This window comes from Setaria italica, chromosome VII (genome assembly GCF_000263155.2).
Source record: "Setaria italica strain Yugu1 chromosome VII, Setaria_italica_v2.0, whole genome shotgun sequence".
Lineage (NCBI taxonomy): Eukaryota > Viridiplantae > Streptophyta > Magnoliopsida > Poales > Poaceae > Setaria > Setaria italica.
In genome coordinates, this window is record NC_028456.1 from 22,890,331 (window position 1) to 22,909,807 (window position 19,477).

The 19,477-nt window shown below is 48.2% G+C and overlaps 2 protein-coding genes across 2 annotated transcripts; both read right to left on the reverse strand.

Moving 5' to 3' along the window:
* Positions 1–783: 783 nt before the first annotated feature.
* Positions 784–5,887, reverse strand: LOC101779679 (NAC domain-containing protein 10). The gene is made up of 6 exons (XM_022828210.1): positions 5,741–5,887; positions 3,259–3,397; positions 2,481–2,667; positions 1,850–2,346; positions 1,329–1,602; positions 784–1,216 (listed from the first exon to the last, which is right to left on the reverse strand). Coding segments are annotated over exons 1-6 (1,107 nt in total). The 5' UTR covers positions 5,749–5,887; the 3' UTR covers positions 784–1,214.
* A 4,563-nt stretch (positions 5,888–10,450) lies between these two features.
* On the reverse strand, positions 10,451–13,653 carry LOC101752767 (beta-1,4-mannosyl-glycoprotein 4-beta-N-acetylglucosaminyltransferase). Its single transcript, XM_004975907.4, has 2 exons — positions 13,112–13,653; positions 10,451–11,974 (listed from the first exon to the last, which is right to left on the reverse strand). The coding sequence occupies exons 1-2, from the start codon at positions 13,175–13,177 to the stop codon at positions 10,874–10,876; spliced, it is 1,167 nt and encodes a 388-aa protein (XP_004975964.1). The 5' UTR covers positions 13,178–13,653; the 3' UTR covers positions 10,451–10,873.
* Positions 13,654–19,477: the final 5,824 nt, after the last annotated feature.

Below are 19,477 nucleotides of genomic sequence, written 5' to 3' on the forward strand. Positions count from 1 at the left end.
GGGCGGCGGCCCGGTGTGGGCGGTCGGCGGCCGGGGCCGCGACCTTGCGCTGGTGAAAGGCGGCCGGGGTTGCGAGCCTGCGATCCTGTGCTGGCGGGCGGCGGCGGCCCGTGGGAGCGGCGGCTGCCAAGGTGGGGGGCGGTGTGGTCGGTCGATGGTCGCGGCAGTAGGCCTAGGCGAGCGGTGGACGGCTCGAGCGGCGGGCCGGCGTCAGCGGACGTGCGGCGGTAGGAGGCAGGGAAGAACGGCAGCCAGTTTTTCTTTCTTTTTTTTAATTAGAAAATGTGGATCCTGGACAGGAGAGATGGGCCTGACATACAGGCCCACATGTCAAGTACACGTCAGCACACGCTCAGCGGCCACGTAAGCTATTTATTGAGGGTACAGGTGATTTAACCTCACGTGAACCAATTAGCGAGGGTTGGATGTGCATTTTGGAGTTCCGGGATCTAGATGACATCTAGCGTTAAATTTAAGGACCGGCGGTACATTTTACTTTATTTTTTTACTGTAGAGGTAGAAGAAATACGTTTGGACAATCCTCCTGGTTGGGGTTAACGCTAACACGGCCCACATGCCAGAAGGACTGGTGGGTGAGGCGCGCGAGAAAAGGAGCTGCAATGTGGGCATTGGAACGTGCGAGCGGCCGCCGCCAGGGCTCACGGTGGCTGCGGATGTCGGTGGCGCCGTGGAGAGAGTTGGATGTCAGCATGTGATTGGCCACCATACCACACCCAACCGCAACCTTGGGCAAACAGGTAAGAATTCACCAAGACAATGTACTCAAACGTCGAAGCACCGCTGCAGCTCAAATTAACTATACAGCATGTTCTTTTCATCTTTTGAGGTGGACCAAACATCAACATTACTACACATGAGATGGACTACGCATCAACATACACAACCACAACATGGCTACGAGATACAGTTGCTTACAACGTACGACATGTTTGTCTGGATACCTCTCTCGGTTTCTTCCACAACTATACTTACTGTACAAAATTTCCCACGAGATGCTGAAACTTGCAGGCTTGCGCACTCCAAAGTTGCGCGATGAAGAAGCATCTCATGAGGTGATGATTCAGACGCTGCAAAGTCATTAACAAAATTGGCTCTTTTCAGCAGTGCCACTGCTTCTAGCTCCAAGTCTTCGCGTCAGTTATTAGAAGCTGTCCAAGCAGCCCCCTTAGCTATCCTGTGAGCCGAGCTGTATGTCCTGGTAGATTACAAAACAAACTCATGAGCGTTTTACCTTGACAGCAAGATTATTGTGACCATGAGATTTTACTGTATCAAGCGAACAAGCTAGAGGCAGAAGATAGACTCACAGGAAAGCTGATATGATCTGAAGGTAAGCTCTGGAAAAGTAACATCCAGATCAGGCAACCCATGAAACAGGTCCGTGTTAGAACCGTCGATGGGTATAGGTGCTTCAGGTTCAGGGCCTGCACCCGTTGTATCCCTAGGCTGCCTTGGTTCATCAGAGGCAGGAAGGTCCGCAACCACAACAGCTGGTGATAATTCAGCTAACCGTGCAGAGCATTCGGATGGTTCAACCTTCACCATCACCGGGCAAAAAGATGTGCCACATTCTTCTTCCTCCTGTCACAAATTCAGAAAGCAATATGAAAGAATATTCTCTAGCTAACCAAAACTCACCAAATTTACAGTAACATGAACAGAGTTGTTCTGGACATGATCCGTATGAGTAGAGCTATTTTGATCATTAAACAATACGGACAAAGCTGTTTTTTTAATACGATACATAAAGTAAAAACAAAGGACAGATTTTGGATTTTTATACCCACCAGCAACTAGAGAAATCTTCAAATATGATCATTGGATTTACCTGATCCACCTGAATGGGGGTGTACTGCTCGGTGTCGCATGGGCTGTTGTTCGGGAAACAGGGCTGGGGAGGATCGGTCTTTGGGGTTCTATGATCAATTTTTGCAACAGATGCCTTAGACTCTACTACAATATCATCCATTTCAGACTTGCCATTTTTCTTTGATGCCAATTGGTAGAATACTTTAGAGACAACCAATTCACCATCTGCTTCTTCATATGCATCAAGATGATACTGATGCATCACCCAATTGTCTATATGTGTGTTGCTGCCACCTCTCTTAGAACCTCTATAAAGAACCAAGATCTCCTTCCAGCCTTTCTTGACACCATTATCATCGCGTATGGGTTTGGGTTTTCCCGTCTTATGCCATCTGATAGGCTCATCACAAACACTGCCAACATCGCCACTAACCTTGCGGCGCTTGCGATGGCCGCAGCCATATGCATTTGGTACTCTGTGGAAGAAATGGAAGGTGCTACCATCCATCTTTATACCTGCCAGAATAATAGAAATGCATGATTTAATCAACTATTTTTTTGAAACTAAATGATTTAATCAACTTAAGACAAGTACTACAAGACATTGGTTCAAGAAAGCATTGATCCATTCAAAAGTAAGAATCATATACCGGGGAAATTTTTTGGATGTGTATAGCAAATTCCTCCCTTCTCTTCTATAGTAGGTATAAAAGCATCAATAAGTGCATGAGACTTCGAATTCAGCAGGCTGGATTTTCCTTCTAGATGTTGAAGTAGTTCAAAATCAGAAGGATCAAATTTTACACCAGCAGGTAGCGCTGGCCATACCAAATGAACCTGCAAAGCCAAGGTGTGAGCTTTCAAAGAAAAGAAGACGACGTCCAGAACGTGAAACATGCCAGTTGTTAACTAAAATCCAGCCAAAAAAACTTATGTTTAATGGCAACATCTGTTACACCTTAGTTTGACAACTATACTTTTGTGCAGCAATTAAACAGGGTCTATGACAGACATATGGCTAAGAAAGTGCATGCGTGATAGTGATACATAGGCCTGGTTTGGTTCGGTGCTTTCCGTCGCATCGAATGTTTAGATACTAATTAGGAGTATTAAACGTAGACTATTTACAAAATCCATTACATAAGCGGAGGCTAAACGGCGAGACGAATCTATTAAGCCTAATTAGTCCATGATTTGACAATGTGTTGCTACAGTAAACATTTGCTAGTGATGGATTAACTATGATTGTTAAGTATAAGTTGCCGTTTAGCCTCCACTTATGTAATGGGTTTTGTAAATAGCCTACGTTTAATACTCCTAATTAGTATCTAAACATTTGATGTGACACTTGCTAAAAATAAGCAAAAGGAACCAAACGTCCCCATAGAGCAGTTATCAACTCATAACTGAACAGTTAACTAAACTTACATTGCTAGTATCAATTTCACATTCACAGTTGGGACACTTGATATATGGTTCTGCAACCAATTCACCAAGTCGGAGACAGATCGACTGAGTGGCGTTTCTTATTTTCTTAATGAGTCCCACCCCAGTCATAATCCACGAACTGCAGAAAGGTAAAACATCCATTCATGTTAGGATTTACGAAAGGATCTTCGGGACGTCAAGAAGGCAATCATGCGTATCTCATCTCCCTACTCTAAAGTCTGAACATGTGGTCTGCAAAGCACAAATAAAGGTTAAAGAACAAGTCCGCATTGGAGAATGAGTCTAGATGTTTAAGAAGTAAACACATTTTAGCTTAACACTATCTCTAGCACTTCTCTTAACGATCAGATGATAGGATTTAGGATTGCATCTTTTGAACCTCACAGATGATAAATTCAAGCGATGACTTGTTAAATAAAAAGAGAAAGAACAAGTGACAATATGTAGCAGAAACTTGATCAAAAGAACGTTAGACAATTAGGCAATTGGGGCAGGAAGTGATTATCAACTGTGAACATGAGGAAATTAAGCCATTACGGATGTTGCGGTGAATTCATCTCTCTACTCTATAGCATGCTGTCTACAGAGCAGAACATAAAGGTGTAAAAAACATGTCCACATTGGAGAATGAATCTATCTAAATTAAACAGACTCAATGCAAATCACTACTGTCAATGCTTGTTATCTAACAGATAAAATACTATTGATCTCTGGTAAAGTCATCTCTAACAAACACTTTAACATCAAGCATAGCACAGGGAATATGGTAAGCAGCAAACTAAGAATATGAAAAGTTAGGTCAGATCACTGGAATTAACTGTTTTACCACTACTCCAAATAAGACCAAATAAAGAATAAATTGGCAGTTAACTATGGGACACAGGCTGTTTGAACATCACATCTTAATAAGGTCAAGTAAAATATTATTTTAACAGTTAGCGGTCCTTGAAATAACTGTGTTGTACTTTGGTCCAATAAAAATTGAAGAAATAGTATCGCCAACTATCTAGTTTGGACTAATTTACTGATCCCAACATCTGGTTTAACCAAAGGGACCCTCACGGACCCACTGACATGTTATATTAAGCTGCTGACTTTCCCCCAATCATTGCCACATTCTGCCCCATTTCCATCGAGCAATCAAAGGCCAATGTCACAGATAGTGGCAACCAAAAAGGGTCAAGCAAACCATGCCATCTATGACTGCACACTGCTAAATTTCTCCACCTGAACTGGCTGAAGTTGTCAGGTATGCTCTGCCACCACAAACACTAGAAGGCTAAACAGAGCAGTCTTGATACATGACCTTCTCCCTTAGAGGTTGAGGGACTGAGCTCCATTCTCATTGCAAAGGAAAGCATACCAAGAAAGTTTAACACTTGATCTTACTCGGGCCTTCAATTAGCAGTCATAGATTGGCAATCATTACCACAAAATTGGGATGGCATATACAAATACTAGTACTCTGTTCCTCCAGTGACAGACGGTCATTTTCGCATCACCTCATACCTGAAGCAATGGACAATCCACACGCACATTTCTCTCAAATCTCCTCATTACTTTGCAGACACATTAGAATCAATGGAGCCCATTATCAGATCAGCACGGTCAACTGCGATCGAGCAACAGCTCAGGATCAATCGGTCTCCAACGAACCAAAACATCCCTCTGCTTCCTTCCAGCAAAAGATCCCCCTTGCCAATAGACCGCACTGCAAAACCCCTCCTCTGCTTCCTTCCAGTGGAAGCTTCCTCTTGCACCTCAACAGACTGCAAAACCCCTGCACAATTTGTGAAGATTCGGAGCTCCGAATTCCACCTGCAGTTCAAGGATTCCTCGTACTTACACACAACTGCCAGATCCCCTCTCAGGCTCGCAAGCATCACAGATCAATGGAGCTCGGCCGGCGTCAATCAAAAACAATCAGGGTCAGCTGCGATCGACCACCAACCTGCACAGGTTCAGTCTCCGTACTCCACCCTGCAGCAAACAGAGCCCTCTATCTGCTTCCTTCCAGCGTAAGCTTCCTCGTGCACCTCGACGAGCCGCAGAAACCCATCCTTCTCGCGGCGAGAAACGCCGGGAAATCGCACGGGGGAGCGTCCGCGCGCCGTATCCACGGGCCCGCCGCCGGCCGATCCCGCGCGCAGCACATTCCGCCATCAGAGACCATCCCGCCCGCACGCGAGCTCAAGAGCGCGTCATATCGGTCTCAACCAAAACCAGAGCCGCTCGCCAACGCACCGCACCGAAATCACCAACCTCGCCGAACCGATCAGCCCGAGGAACAACAAGGTCCGCTCAAAATCCACGAAACCCGAATCCACACATCAAGCGACCGAACAGTGGGGAAACAGCCTCGTTTCTCCTCGGCGCGCAGAGACGGAACCGATCGTCCGACGGAAGCAAAGCGATTAAGAAGATCAGAGGAACAAAAATTAACCCAGGAAGCGCGACTTACTTTTCCATGGTGGGGAGCGGCGGCGCGGGTTGCAGAGGAGTGGGAGCCGTCTGCCGCCGCGGGGAGGAGCCCGAGCATCCGAGGGGAGGGGAGAACTTGTGACGAAGCGGGCAGCGGGGTGCGGGTAGGGGAGTGGCCGGGTGCTGGCTGCCTGGCTCGCTGCTTTTATAGGAGGCCGTGAAGTCGCGCTTCCCTCGCGCTCGCGCCCGAAAAGCTAACGCGCTGCCTTGCTCGTCTTGGCTACCGCAACAAGCAACCTCTTCCCTCTCCTCTCTTTCCTCTCTCCTCCCCTCCCGCGCCGCTGCGGCTTCGATGGAGCTCGGGCTCGGGCGCTTGGCATGACCGGGAGGGACTTGTAACTCGGCAGTACAGCTGCTGCGGACTGTACGTGCCCGCCACACTGCCAGGCCACCGTCACTGTGTCCCATCGCTCGACGGGCCGGGCTTCTCCCAACGTGTAGCGAGGCGGATCCGACGGTGCTTGGCGATGGCGTTCCATTCCATGCGTGCGCGGACGACGGGTCAGGGACAAACTGGAGTCTGGAGCCAAGCCGGGCAGGCTCGGCAAGTGGGCCCTACCACTGAGGCTCGGTCAGTGACGTGGCGGCACCCCATTCGGGCTTCGGCGTACCTGACGATACGTGAGCCGACGACGATACCAGTACCAGTGGAAAAACTGCAATTGTCGGGTAACATCCGGCGGCCGCTATGGATCGGAGCTCGTATCGGTATCGCCTCGATCCTCATCACCGTGCGATGGGACTTGGTGGGGTCCCACCGGTCAAAAACGAACCATGACTTGACTGGGTTGACTAGCACGTCCTTGTAGTAAACCAAGCATTAATTCGATGCAACCAAGGGGCACGTATCGATCATGTTGTTTCAGGTCCTGTTTGGATATACCTTCCTACCTTTAGGAATCTACTTTAGGACACTTTTATGACTTGCAATCCAAACATGGATCCTAAAAGTGCACTTCTAAATTTTAGAAGGATCATTTTCATTAGGAGGGAGGGGTACTAATGGATTCTATTTTTCCTAAAAGTGATCCCAAGTCCCCCTTTACCCCTATTGTCCTCGCATGCATTAATGACGTGAACAGTGCAAAGGTAGTTTAGAGAAGTAATTGGGGGGTAAAAATGGCATTTTCCCTCTAAGATCCTAAAGATTAGCAGTCCATCCAAACAGCCCTGTACTAAACTTTAGGACTAGCAATTTAAGGATCCTAAATTTTAGTACACTACTAAATTTTAGGAGTTTGTATCCAAACAAGCCCTCAGCATTCGGCATTCTAGCGAGCAGGAACGGACGGCTTGAACCCGCGCAGGACGTGTACATGAGCCGAAGGGCCCGGGATGCATGTGCATGATGCATGCGCTTCATACGATGGTGCATGCAGGCTGTTGGTACACGTACAGGTGAAATTGACAGCGGCTGTTTAACAGCCATGAGACCGTGACGATCGATCGAAGCAGCACAAGCAGATCGAGGGAGAGCGACGCAGGCACAACCGAGGCACTGTTTGACCCGGCCGGTCGGATCGGACGGTGCTGAGATTCGATCGTGTGTTCATTCCACGATATGCTCGATCATTTCTGCGGACACCGTTACACATTTCTTTTCTTTTTTTTTCTTTTTTTGGAAAACATGGCACCGTTACACATACCATACGGTCGGAGAGCAACAGGCTCTGGCGATAGCGCCACCGGTGGAGACCGAGTCAGCGGAGCCGCGCCCCCACGTTTTCTTGCCCCGCAAGACAAAACCGGCCGGCGCCTTTCCCCAAACCGCATACTGACGCGTGCCAGCAGCGGACGCATGGGAGGCAGTGCGGGGGGGCCAGCACTTTGGTCGAAACCCCCTTGGCCCTCGGATTAGCCCGAATCGGCTCCATGTGAAAGCAAACAGGGTTACGAAGCCGGCAGCGAATGAATGGAACGCCCGAGGACTGGCACGGCAAAACACCCCTTGCGGCCTTGCCTTAGGACCTGCATTTTCGTGGAAAATCCCATGGCCAGACGAAGGGGGTGTTTGGTTTCCTAGAATCTTTTAAAATTCCTATCACATCGAATGTTTAGATACTAATTAGGAGTATTAAATATAAACTAATTATAAAATCAATTGCACAGATGGAGATTAATTTGCGAGACGAATCTATTAAGCCTAATTAAAACATGTGCTAATGATAAATTAATTAGGCTTAATAGATTCATCTCGTGAATTAGCCTCCATATATGTAATTAGTTTTATAATTAATTTATATTTAATCTTTCTAGTTAATATTCGAATATTCGATGCGATATGAATTTTAGAAGGCGCTGAAAACCAAACACCCCGAAGATCCCCTCCCATGCCAGTCCGCTGGCGAGCGGTCAAGCATCGCTGTAAATGCCCTTGGATTCGTTTCCGCCGGGCCTGACGACGCCTCCTTCGCGGCGAAGGCAAAAGGAGGCGAGCTGCGTGCCTGCGTGACGCGGGGGGGACACGGACACCCGGTGCTGCGGACGTTCAATTTCTCGAATGCGGATAGGGATCCGTCGTTGGGTTCTGTCAATGGCTCCCGAGGGATTGAGGGTGGTTGCTGTGAGTGAGGCGTGATGTGCTCGTCGGCTTGTGATTTGTGAAAGCGCACCGGTGTCGTAGCGTCTGGGTTCAGCGTGCGTGTGATTATTGGGGCCTCGGGGACTAACGGAGTGTATATCCTGATTACGCCCAGATCATCTGCAGAAAGGAAGCCCAACCCAACCCAACCCTGCCCTGCCTGTGCTGAAGGCCCACTATCTGCTTGGTTAACGCAGGCCCATGGATATATATCTGGTGGAAGTTAGCTCTTGGTTAACACGACCCAAACATCGGTGTAATACTGCACTCTACACGGTGACGGTGGTGGTTGGAGACTTGAACTTGAGAGCGAGGGAGGACAGGCGCCAAATCGCCAAAAAGATCGCGATCCCTCGCCACAGCCGAGGTCAAGTCGACGGATGCGACGACATGCCTTTTACAGGCATGGAGCTTTCAGGCGCGAGAACCGATGAGCAGACCGGGAGGGGACAGCAAACCTTTGATCGCGGCCGGGGCCAATCATCACCAGCGAGACGGCACCGGTCAAGGGATGACCTCCACACTCCTCCAGGCGAGTCGGACCATGCTTGTGCTTGGCTGCCTGCTTGCCTGTCCGGTCAGCCAGGCAGGGCACCGAGCTGGAGACAGAAGAGAGCAGACATCAGAAGCTGAGCAGACAGACAGTACAGATCCGCTCGCGTTGCTTCACAGGAAGGGTGGTCAAACATTCGACGTCTAAAGTGTCAACAGGACGCTACACACATAGACCCATCAGGAGGAGTCTCTGAGCAATTCTCAGGTACACCCTAAAGTTTAGCATCTGTCACATCGGATGTTTGAATGCTAATTAGAAGCATTAAACATAGGCTAATTACAAAATTAATTGCACAGATGTAGTCTAATTCGCGAGACGAATCTATTAAGTCTAATTAGTCCATGATTTGTCAATGTGGTGCTACAGTAACCATTTGCTAATGGATTAATTAGGCTGCGAATTAGCACAGGGCTCTACAATTAGTTTTATAATTAGCTCATGTTTAATTCTTCTAATTATCATCCGAACATCCGATGTGACACTACCAAAGTTTAGCACGTTGTATCAAACAGCTCAGAAAAGGTCATGTGTAGTGCACGGGTGAGAATGTGCATCAATTGCCTCACACCATGCCTGAAATTTGGTGGATCCAGCACAATCCTCAATAATTTCCTATATGTAGAATATTTGAAGAACTTTTAGCATGAAGTGCAGAAAAGGATAAATACACAGCAGCATCATGAATTTGGCTGTGAAGCCATCTGGAAGACCACCACCTTCCCAAGTAAAATAGTCAAACAACACCTCATCATTGTTCAACAGTGCAGGCCAATGCAAACTTGATGGAAACTGAAATAATACCAGACACCATCTCACAGACCAATACTTATGGGCGGAGTCACTAGCTAGAGAGACAGAAAAGAGACTCCCATAATCTGATAGAAGAATTCTGTACTTGTCACATGCATAATGTGGAAGCACTCTCATGGCCAGAATGTGACCAGCATTGAAATAACAGTTGCCTGCTTATGAGCACTTTTGCCACAGCAAGGCCATTGTCAATCACACAAATCAATATAGATGGTGGCCACTGGCCAGGGAACCTTGCCCCAAACTCAACATGCTGCAAAATTTCAAACTCAGCTACCACAACTTTCCACATCCAGGGGTCCAAAAGTAAAATAAATCTTAGAAAAGGACTAAAATGTACTACCTCCGTCCTTCATATGAGCTAACTTGCTTGTCCTAAATGTCATATATTTAAAGGAGGGAGGGAGTAAAAATATGCACCCTGTGACAGAACTATCAGAACAAACCAACAGTGCAGGGAATCACAACAGATCAAACGACAGTCTAGGATCACCAATAACATTTGCTCATGTAGCACAATGCAATACAGTTTGGATATCGTCTTTTTTGAAGTAAAAAAAAAAAGCTTGTTAAGCAAAATTCAGTGAGGTATTGAAAATGATGTCACTCAGCTGCTGGCACCACCATGTCACGACAAGAAGTCAGAAATCTAACGCGGTCAAGTATTCTTGAAGCCAGAGGTTTGCTCAAGGAACAGAAATTTAGGGACGCTCATCAATGGAAGGCAGCACAATAGCAACCCGAAAATAGGAACATATGCGTATGTAAATTGTATGCAGAGTAAGACTGGTTTTCTACAACATGTAGTTCTGAAATATCACTTGATTTTGCAATCTACAACAGTTTTGAGTTTATATATCAATCAGGGAAGTAATGGATGACAATAACACCTGGTTGTACTCACACACACAGTTCATCATCTCGTCTGGAAGGTACAGCCCAGCCAGGATCAAGCACGCGCTATGCTGTTAGATCCCTTCCCCAAGTTCCATTACACAGCACAAAGTCATCGACTTCTCTCATCCACAGACCACTTCCCCAAGCAATTGTCCGACTATGTTAGCCAATCATACCAGATGCAACCGCCACAGCCATCTGGGCCTCGCTAGAGACAACAAATGTGCAGTGGCACCCATGCACAGCAGATTGCAGGGTAAACCATAGAATTAGCCACTTTCTCTTCTGCAGTTGCCCGGTAGAAGATATTTAAACCGGTCAACATTCTTTAGCAGATAACTAGGAAGATGAACGGCAGAATATGTGCTTGGGATCGGCCCCAGCTTGGCAATGATTTCTTGGAATGTGTATTCTTCTGGAAGCATATCAAAAAGATCTGCCCCTCTGCAGATGACATCTTGAATCCTTTCAGGGTTCAGAAAGTACTTGAACCTGATCCGGTCAACATGACTATAAGCTTGCATTTTGAAGGCAAAATCGCTAATGTAGCGGAAGCAAAAGCTGCAATGCCACCCTGAATCAGCAAGAAGCTCATCTGTCTGCCGGAAGTGTGCATACCTCGTCTTTCCAGATCGGTACCTGTGTATTGATGCCCTCCAGCTCTTATCATCCAGGAAAAACTCAAACGAGTAAAGATAATTCCTGAGCTGAAGATGAAGAATGTCTGGAATGTTGTCACACCACCTCAAGAGATCAATTGTGTGGCCGCTTGGGATTTCATCAACATCCGACATGATCAGCAGGTCATCATCTTCTATTTTTGCAATCCTAATAAGCTGGTCCAGGGCAACCCTCTGATATGACTCCTCAACAAATGGGTTCTCCCCCTTCATGAACCTTCCCCCGACCATACCATATGTCAGCCGTGATTCAGCAAATCCAAAGCGATGACGGTTTTCCTTGAAGTGGAGGGGCTTTTTCATGCCAGTGAAGGTTGAGTTGGACTCAAGAAGCACAAACTCTGACACATAGGGACTTAGTTCATTCCAACGGATTTCGAGTATATCAAGCTCATTGCTGAAGAGTACAGCATCAAACACACGGCGAGGAGTATCCCGGACCTTCCACCCATGTAACTTACAGAGATTCTCCATGGTGACATTCTCATGGTAGTAGTGAGGGATTGTCTTGAAGGGCTGGGGAGGAGATTCCCAGATTGGCCGGAGGAAGTATGTGACCTTCTGACCATGCGCATATATCATTAAGATTAGGATTGGCACACCAATCAAGAGGGCCATAAGTGCCCTGAGATCAAATCCCCGTAGCGCACACTTTAGCCTTGACATGGTCAGAGCTGCCTTTGACGCAGGCTGCAAATGAATGCATGAACCATATAAGAAATCAAACAAGCAATAGTGGACAAAAGGAAATCCGTAAAACAAATAAGAACACCAGCTATCTACATACAACTACTCAACTGAACCATTTAAAACTCTAGTATCCACGTCTTCTTTTTACGAACTTAAACAGTATTCGCCACTATCTATCCCCAAAGCAACAAACTTTGGCATAATCAAAGCCAGCTTACCAAAGAGAGAGAAACTCCTGAAGCAATATCCCAAACATCACCTTTCGCAGCACAAGGTTTGTTATTTCCAGGAAAAAGCATCAAAAGCTAAGCAGAAGCTGACTAGCACCGCACAGAACTAGCAAAGAACAAAACCTAATGACGCAACTGCATGCTCAAACGCAGAAAACTAAAGACAAAAACGAGCACGAGGTTAGCAAAATCATATAAACTAGGAACAGCGGACCTAAAGCATTAGAACTAGAAATGCCCAACTGAACTAAATCAGCTTTGGTAACAACAACACTTAAGGCCACTAACTGCCATGGTCACCAAAAGGCTGCACAACTTTTCCTATCCGTCCAAAGGGATTAAACATTCCAAAATTCTGCAAATTCGCAAAAAGCCCTAAACTCGGGCATCACGAGAGTCCTCGTGACAGAATCAAGAAAGCAGAAGAGTCTTCCCCAAACTCATCCAAAGACATATTCCCAAGCTCCAAAATGTCACGCCGGAACACGCAATTCCGCCACGTCGGGAGATTCTGCCACCCAAAAGGCGTGAGGAATTCAGACTCCGTAACTCCACCGCCAACACCTAATGCCCCCCGGCGCCCATGCCAGGGCAGATCAACGACAACGCACGGGCATGGAACAGCAACGACCTCCACGCCCAAAGCCAACCCCCCCCCCCCCCCCCCCAAAATTCCGACCGGCATCCTATCCAAAACCCGGAACTTTGCACGCTGCACACCACACGCGCGACGGAATCATGGCGGGTACGGGACGCCACGAGCGCGCGGCCCGAGGGCCGAATGCGCCAGGCACCCCCGGCAGAGAAGCGTCTCGGCGGGCCAAGGAACCTGCCCCCACGCCGCGCGTGGCAGATCTGGCAGCGGAGGAAGGCAAGGAAGCGGAGCGGGCGGAGGAGCGGTGCTCACCTCGCCGCACACGCCGTCGCAGATGCCGTCGGTCTTCTTGTACCCGTAGTGCCCCGCCTCCGACATCGCGGTGCCCCGCCCACGGCCAGGAGGAACCCCGACACCCGCCGGAGCGAACGAATCCGACCGAGACGCCGGGCGGCCGGGGGTGAGGAGGGCGACGGGGAGGAACGGCAAAATCCCCCCGGGAAGAACCCGCCGCGCGCGAGCAGCAGCTCCAATGGCGCGCCGATCGAGCCGGACGCGGATGGGGTGCCGGTGGTCACGACGTCCCCGGCGATCGCCCGCCGTGGGGGCGAAACTCCGGCGGCCGGCGCTCTTCCGGGCCGGAGCTCTCCGCCGCTGGCCGTGGCAGGGCCGCAGGCGGGGACCTCGGCAGGGGGGGCTCGGGCTGGCACGCGGCGGTGATTAGTGGGGGATCCGCGGGTCGCCGGCGCAGAAGCGAGAGGGGGCGATTCGTTTGGAACCGCCTAATTATAGCCGTGTGGGTGGTGCGGTGCGGTGTGCGGGTGCGTCCCCCTCGTCGTATCCATCGCCCCGGGGCCGGGGCTCCCGAGCTGGGCGATTTTGTCCTCAGCCTTGGGGCCTTGGGGCTTTGGGGGAACAATTCCTAGCCTAGCCCCTCAGGCTACGCTACGCACCCATTGACAGCGCCACTAGTGATCATTCCTGTATAATACTAGGTGCACAGTGTACTTCGGCAGGACAGGTATGCGATTTTAATCGCGAGATGCTTAGATTATCCTGTTGCTTTCTCATTGACACTGTCTATTTAAACGTTAGCTCGGTAGTGTGTATTTGTATATCGGAGAAGATTATGAAATGACGCTTTAAATGCATAATAATATCTATGAACCGTCAAAACGACTTATAATTTGAAATGAGGAGGGTAGTACCTGTGAACAAATCTCGTCGATGATCTTGGAATCAACGCTCTGATAATTGCGAAGTCTCGACAGCAACGTTTTAGGAGCTGCAGCAGTATAAAAAATACCAGCTTTTTTATCCGCTAAAAAACATCTCAGCTTTTTATCCTTATGATTAATGGCAGAATTTGGCATCTTTGCATCCAAATTAACCACGGAACTCGTCCTGATCCATGATTAAAGGAAGGAAAGAAAGAAAAGAAACCGGAAGAAGCTGAACCGTTTGCCATAGCGACGGATCCAGACTCAACTCTCAACCTGTGATGTGACGATGCCAAGGCATCCAGGTGAGATGCCGCTCTACAAACTAGCGTAAGATTACTGCCGCTGGATACTACTATCCACATTGCGCAACGGAATCAGAATAATCGAGCAGCAAAGTTGCCACAAATCCTCGTCGTCCTCGTCTAGTCGTCTGCCTCCACCAACCCAAAACGATCGATCTCAGGAGAGGAGCACGCCTCGCACAAACTATTTGCGGCATCGTATTCGCAAAAACTAGGACCAAGCTTTCCCCGACCGGCCGACCCCAATGGCATCTTTCTACTATACCACTGTACGTGAAACATGTGTCCCAAAGAACTCCCCAAAGTTCTCGCGCCCCTGTTATTTTTTGGCTCCAGATCGTTCTTTTTTTTTTCTTTAGCCGAGACGGCATCGTGTTAGTGCTACCGGGCTGGAGGGTTGACCGGAGCCTGCCTGAACTTTTTGCAGCTCCGTGTAGTCATCTTTGCAAGCCGATCGCCGATCGGCGCCCCGGCTCGAGGAGCGCGAGGAGTGGCCGCGTTCCTGGAACACCGCGCACCGATCCTAGTTTTGTGGCCGAAGGGACCCGTCCGGCCACGGTTTTTGTTGGGTTCGTGCGTGCGGGACCGGGAGCGCCGGACACGGCGAGGCGGAGGCCGGACAACTGGACAAGGGCACAAGGCGCCGGGCAAGCGGGCGACAAAGGCCAGCGCGCACGAACGGCGCGGCGTAGCGGGGCGTGGTAAGAAATTGGGGGCCAAAAGCCAAAAGGGATGCCTCCGTTTGGTACCCTTTGGCGTCTGGCTCTTCTGCATCGTCAGAGACTCCGAAAGGCGACTGCTAGTGTACAATCCAACGCGTCCATACAACTCTGATAGCAAAGCATGATAGGGGCGTACCGGCGTAGTAGACAGACTTTGCTGACCTTCCCGTCCACCCTGTATTTTTTTCGCAAGAGGCATTTCCGTGTACTACTACCAGCTACCAAAAGTGCCATTCCTCTCGCTGTCTTTTTTTTGTTTTGTTTTTCGCCTCTCAAAGTAGCATGCCTTTCTTCTCGTATGCTAGAGCTAGTGGGAGTCTCTATGACGAGGATAACGAGTGACAAAGTGAAGTTTTCTACTACTACTGCCTCAGATGTTAGCTTGATGCATCTACCCGTCAATCCGTGAAACCGTGCAAGCAATTGTCAGGGAAAGGCCATGGAAATTATGAGCCATAGGCACCCAGCCGGTGGACTCGGTCATACTACATTCATGCTTGTGTCGTTGCCGGTCATTTTCGCCGAGGAAATGGAAAAGGCCGAAAAGGCACCGCAGCATTACCATTACCAGTGGTGTGGTCCATCAGAGGATCGACTCGACCGGCACGCGCTCGGAGCGCTGGTGCCTGGTGGTGGTGGTGGATTATTTAGCGTCTCGTAATCATAGACCGTAAAAGCGAAATCATGCGAGACAGGGCGCACCCACGGGCTGACTGATAAAAACCGGCACCAAATGGCAACGCCCCTTTCGGCTTCGTCTCTCGCCGATCAGAACCTCTCAAGTTGAAGCGGCAATTGGTTAAGGGGGTGCCGCTAAACTTTAGCATCTGTCACATCGGATGTTTGATACTAATTAGAAGTATTAAATATAGTCTAATTGCAAAATCTATTAAGGTTAATTAATCCATCATTAACAAATGGTTACTGTAGCACCACATTGTCAAATTATGGACTAATTAGGCTTAATAGATTCATCTCGCGAATTAGACTCCATCTGTGCAATTAGTTTTGTAACTAGCTCATATTTAGTTCTCCTAATTAGCATTCGAACATCCGATGTGACCCTGCTAAAGTTTAGCACATCGTATCCAAACACCCCCTAAGGCCCTGTTTGGATACACCCTCCTAAAGGTTAGGAGTCCATTTTTAGAACACTTTTTAGGACTTGTGCATCCAAACATGGGTCCTAAAAGTGCCCTTCCAAATTTTAGGAGCACCATTTTCATTAGGAGGGCCAAGGGTACTGATGGATCCTATTTCTTCTAAAAGTGGTCTCCAAGTCCCCCTTTACCCCTACTGCCCTCGCATGCATTAATGACGTGAATAATGCAGGGGTAGTTTAGAGGAGTAATTGGGGGGTAAAAATGATATTTTCCCTTTAAGGTCTTAGTAGTCCATCCAAACAGCCCTATACTAAACTTTAGGACTAACAATTTGAGGTCCTAAACTTTAGTAAACTTTAGGAGTTTGTATCAAACAAGACCTAACTAATTATAGGAATTTGTATCAAACAGGACCTAGCTAATCAGAAGCGCCAGAAGAAGGGGAAAAAAAAGAGGGTTATTGCTAGTACAAGATGACGTTCTTGGACAAGTTATCATTCCCTGAAACTGAGATAGATGGCCGTTCGTTCCTCAGTGATGCCCGGCCGGGCCATCTGTCTAAATCGGGCGCTGCCAGCTGAGCCACGGACACCTGACTGATCAGATCAGCGCGTTGATCCAAGCGGCATTTTCGTGATGCATCGGCAGTCAGTCGGCGTAGGACGGTGGTTGGTTGGTCGGTTGGTTGCTTTGCTTAATCCGAATGATCTCTCTCGAAACGAACACCGAGGAGCAGGGTGATTGCTTATCTATCAGCTTATCTTGCATGCCAACTTATTAGGCCGGTGCACAGCCAGTAAACGAACAAACAAGGGGGAGGCCATCGAAGCGTGTAATCTAATACTTCTAAATCGGCTGAAAAGTTAAAACGACTGATTTGTTGTGAGAGAAAAACGCTGTTTGGTGACTGATAAGCTGGTTGAATAAGCTGAGGATGTAATTTTATTCTACCTTAGCGAAGTATAGGGATGCTGGTCAGGATTCAGGCCCATGATGAATCTGTTCCCCTCTTTTGACTATCAGAAGACGCATCAGCCAGCACTACCAGTACCAGGTGGTGAAAAGGCCAGATGGATCTGGACGGTTTGGCGGACGGGCACGGGCGCATGACGCACGCGGGGCATGAGAGAGAACACTACTGGCAGATTCCGTCCCTGATGTGTGACGTGCTTACGCTGGTTATCCACAGGGAGCACGCAATGCTCCTAGTGATGGTATTTTTTTTTTCAAGCGAGCTGAGACCTGCCTGAGATAATGAGATAACAACAGTTCCCGCCCACATGACATGTACTCCCCCGTACGTTTTGGATAAAGCTTGGGTCAAACATTAGGAATATAAATCATGAATAATTTTTAAATTATTGAGTTTGGAAATGTAAAAGCCATATAAATAGATTTGTCTTGAAAAATACTTTCATAAAAATATACATATATCACTTTTTGATAAATATTTTTATAAAAATAAGGAGTCAAAGTAATACTTTGGAGACGATGTTGCTGTCCAAAACGACTTCCTTTGCGAGTATGGAGGGAGTATGTACCCCATGAACTCCACATGGAGAGTGGTCATGGCACCAAGGCTCTCCATTAGTCCATTATGCACTAGAGCCATTATTGTTTTCTGTCTCGGAAACCACCTACCCGTGCGATGACGCCGGTGCTAGTTGATGGCGCACTCGCCTCGCTAATCTTGGATCAGTGTATTTGGTATAGCTGATCAAGGCCTCCAACCGCAAGCAGAGAAGTGCACACGCGACGCGCCTGAAAGAGATGGATCTCGTTGAATATGGTAGGCATTGCAAGCAAGTCGCATCAGCTTGATGCTCGCGTTTTCGTGCTCTGGTTACGCCCATCGCCCAAGTATAGAAGCATTCTGGCTGTAAAATGCGCCCGGGGGTCGATGTCCTTGCATTGTCGTCGATCCTGCAGGCTCTCCTACCTGTTGGCTGGCGTTCGCGATTGGCATCAAGGAAGGCATTACCTCTAAGGCCGTGCCAAGTCATCGTAAGATATCACGCGTTAATCCAAAGCGAGTGGATATTATTATTGTTTTTCAAAATAGAGTGGATATTATCGTAGCTCATCCTCCCTCAAATATCATTATGCATACGTACTAGCTCATCCACACAAAGTCAAGGGAACGAGAAAGAGAGAGAGAAAGAAAATATCCCGCAATGTCTAGAAAAAAAATATAAGAATTTTTTGCAGTATTTGTGTACGCATCGAGTACACTATACACTTAACAATGCGATCTTCGCCGTCCGTCAACCGCCATTCATCGAGGGTTGATTGCGCGAGCGCGAAATGGTTGTTTACTCTAGCATTATTGCCCCCCGAACATGTACTAATCAGGATTATCCTTTGGCATCGACCAGCTTCGTTTTTTAAGAAGACGACGACACTTTGAATGAAACAATGCCTCGCATAGTTCTTCCCCCCAACGACTACTAGCTAGTTTATTACACCCAAATTGATTGATCGGGGCTCGGTCTTGATCCGATCAAGGAGCATGTCCCTGTCGCACGCGGGCTGGCAGCGTGGCAGGTTAGTTCAAACGCCAAGTGGGATTACAGGAGCTCTGCTGCCCGTTAACTTGTTTGCAAGCTCGGGGCTTCTTGGCGCGACGGGCCGGGTTGATCGGCGGGGAAGTTTTTTATTCGTGGCCGTGGCTAGCTGCTGCCGTCGTTGACAGCGATTGGTAGCTTGGTCTCTTTCGTTTTGTACGCGTACGGCTCGTGGCAGGATCCAAAGGCCGGCCTTGCCGTGTCTTTGTTGCTCTGCGATCTGATGCGCGGTTTGGAAATTTGGGTGTGCGGGGGAGGGCAAGTGACAAAGGCCGAGTCCAACTGGTTTGAAAAACTCGGTACGACTGGTACGTAGTGTTTGGATTTTTGCTTTGCAGACCGCATGTTCGAGCGGCCATTATTGGTTTTTCCTTTTAGACCGATCTTGATTTTTTTGTTCCCTCTTCTTATCTTTCAATGTGCGCGTCCTATGTCACACGTAGGAATGAGTTTCCTTTTTTCGAAACAAATCTTTATTTTTGCTGGTGCGCCTAGAGGGAGATTCGATGTCGTTCAGTAATTAGAAGAATTCACGTGCTGCTGGTTGGTGCTGACTAGACATGGTTTAGAAAGATTGCAGATGGGTATGGCGCCAATATGTGTGTACGCTCGCACAAACGGAGTGCCAAGCTTACTGCCTACCTAGGTCAACCTCAACGTGTACTACGCTCGAATTAAGTGGCAAGTTACTACTTGTAGCGCTAACAACGCTCGTATAGTTGGATTATGATAGTACTTTTATGATTCAAGTTCATACCTTATTT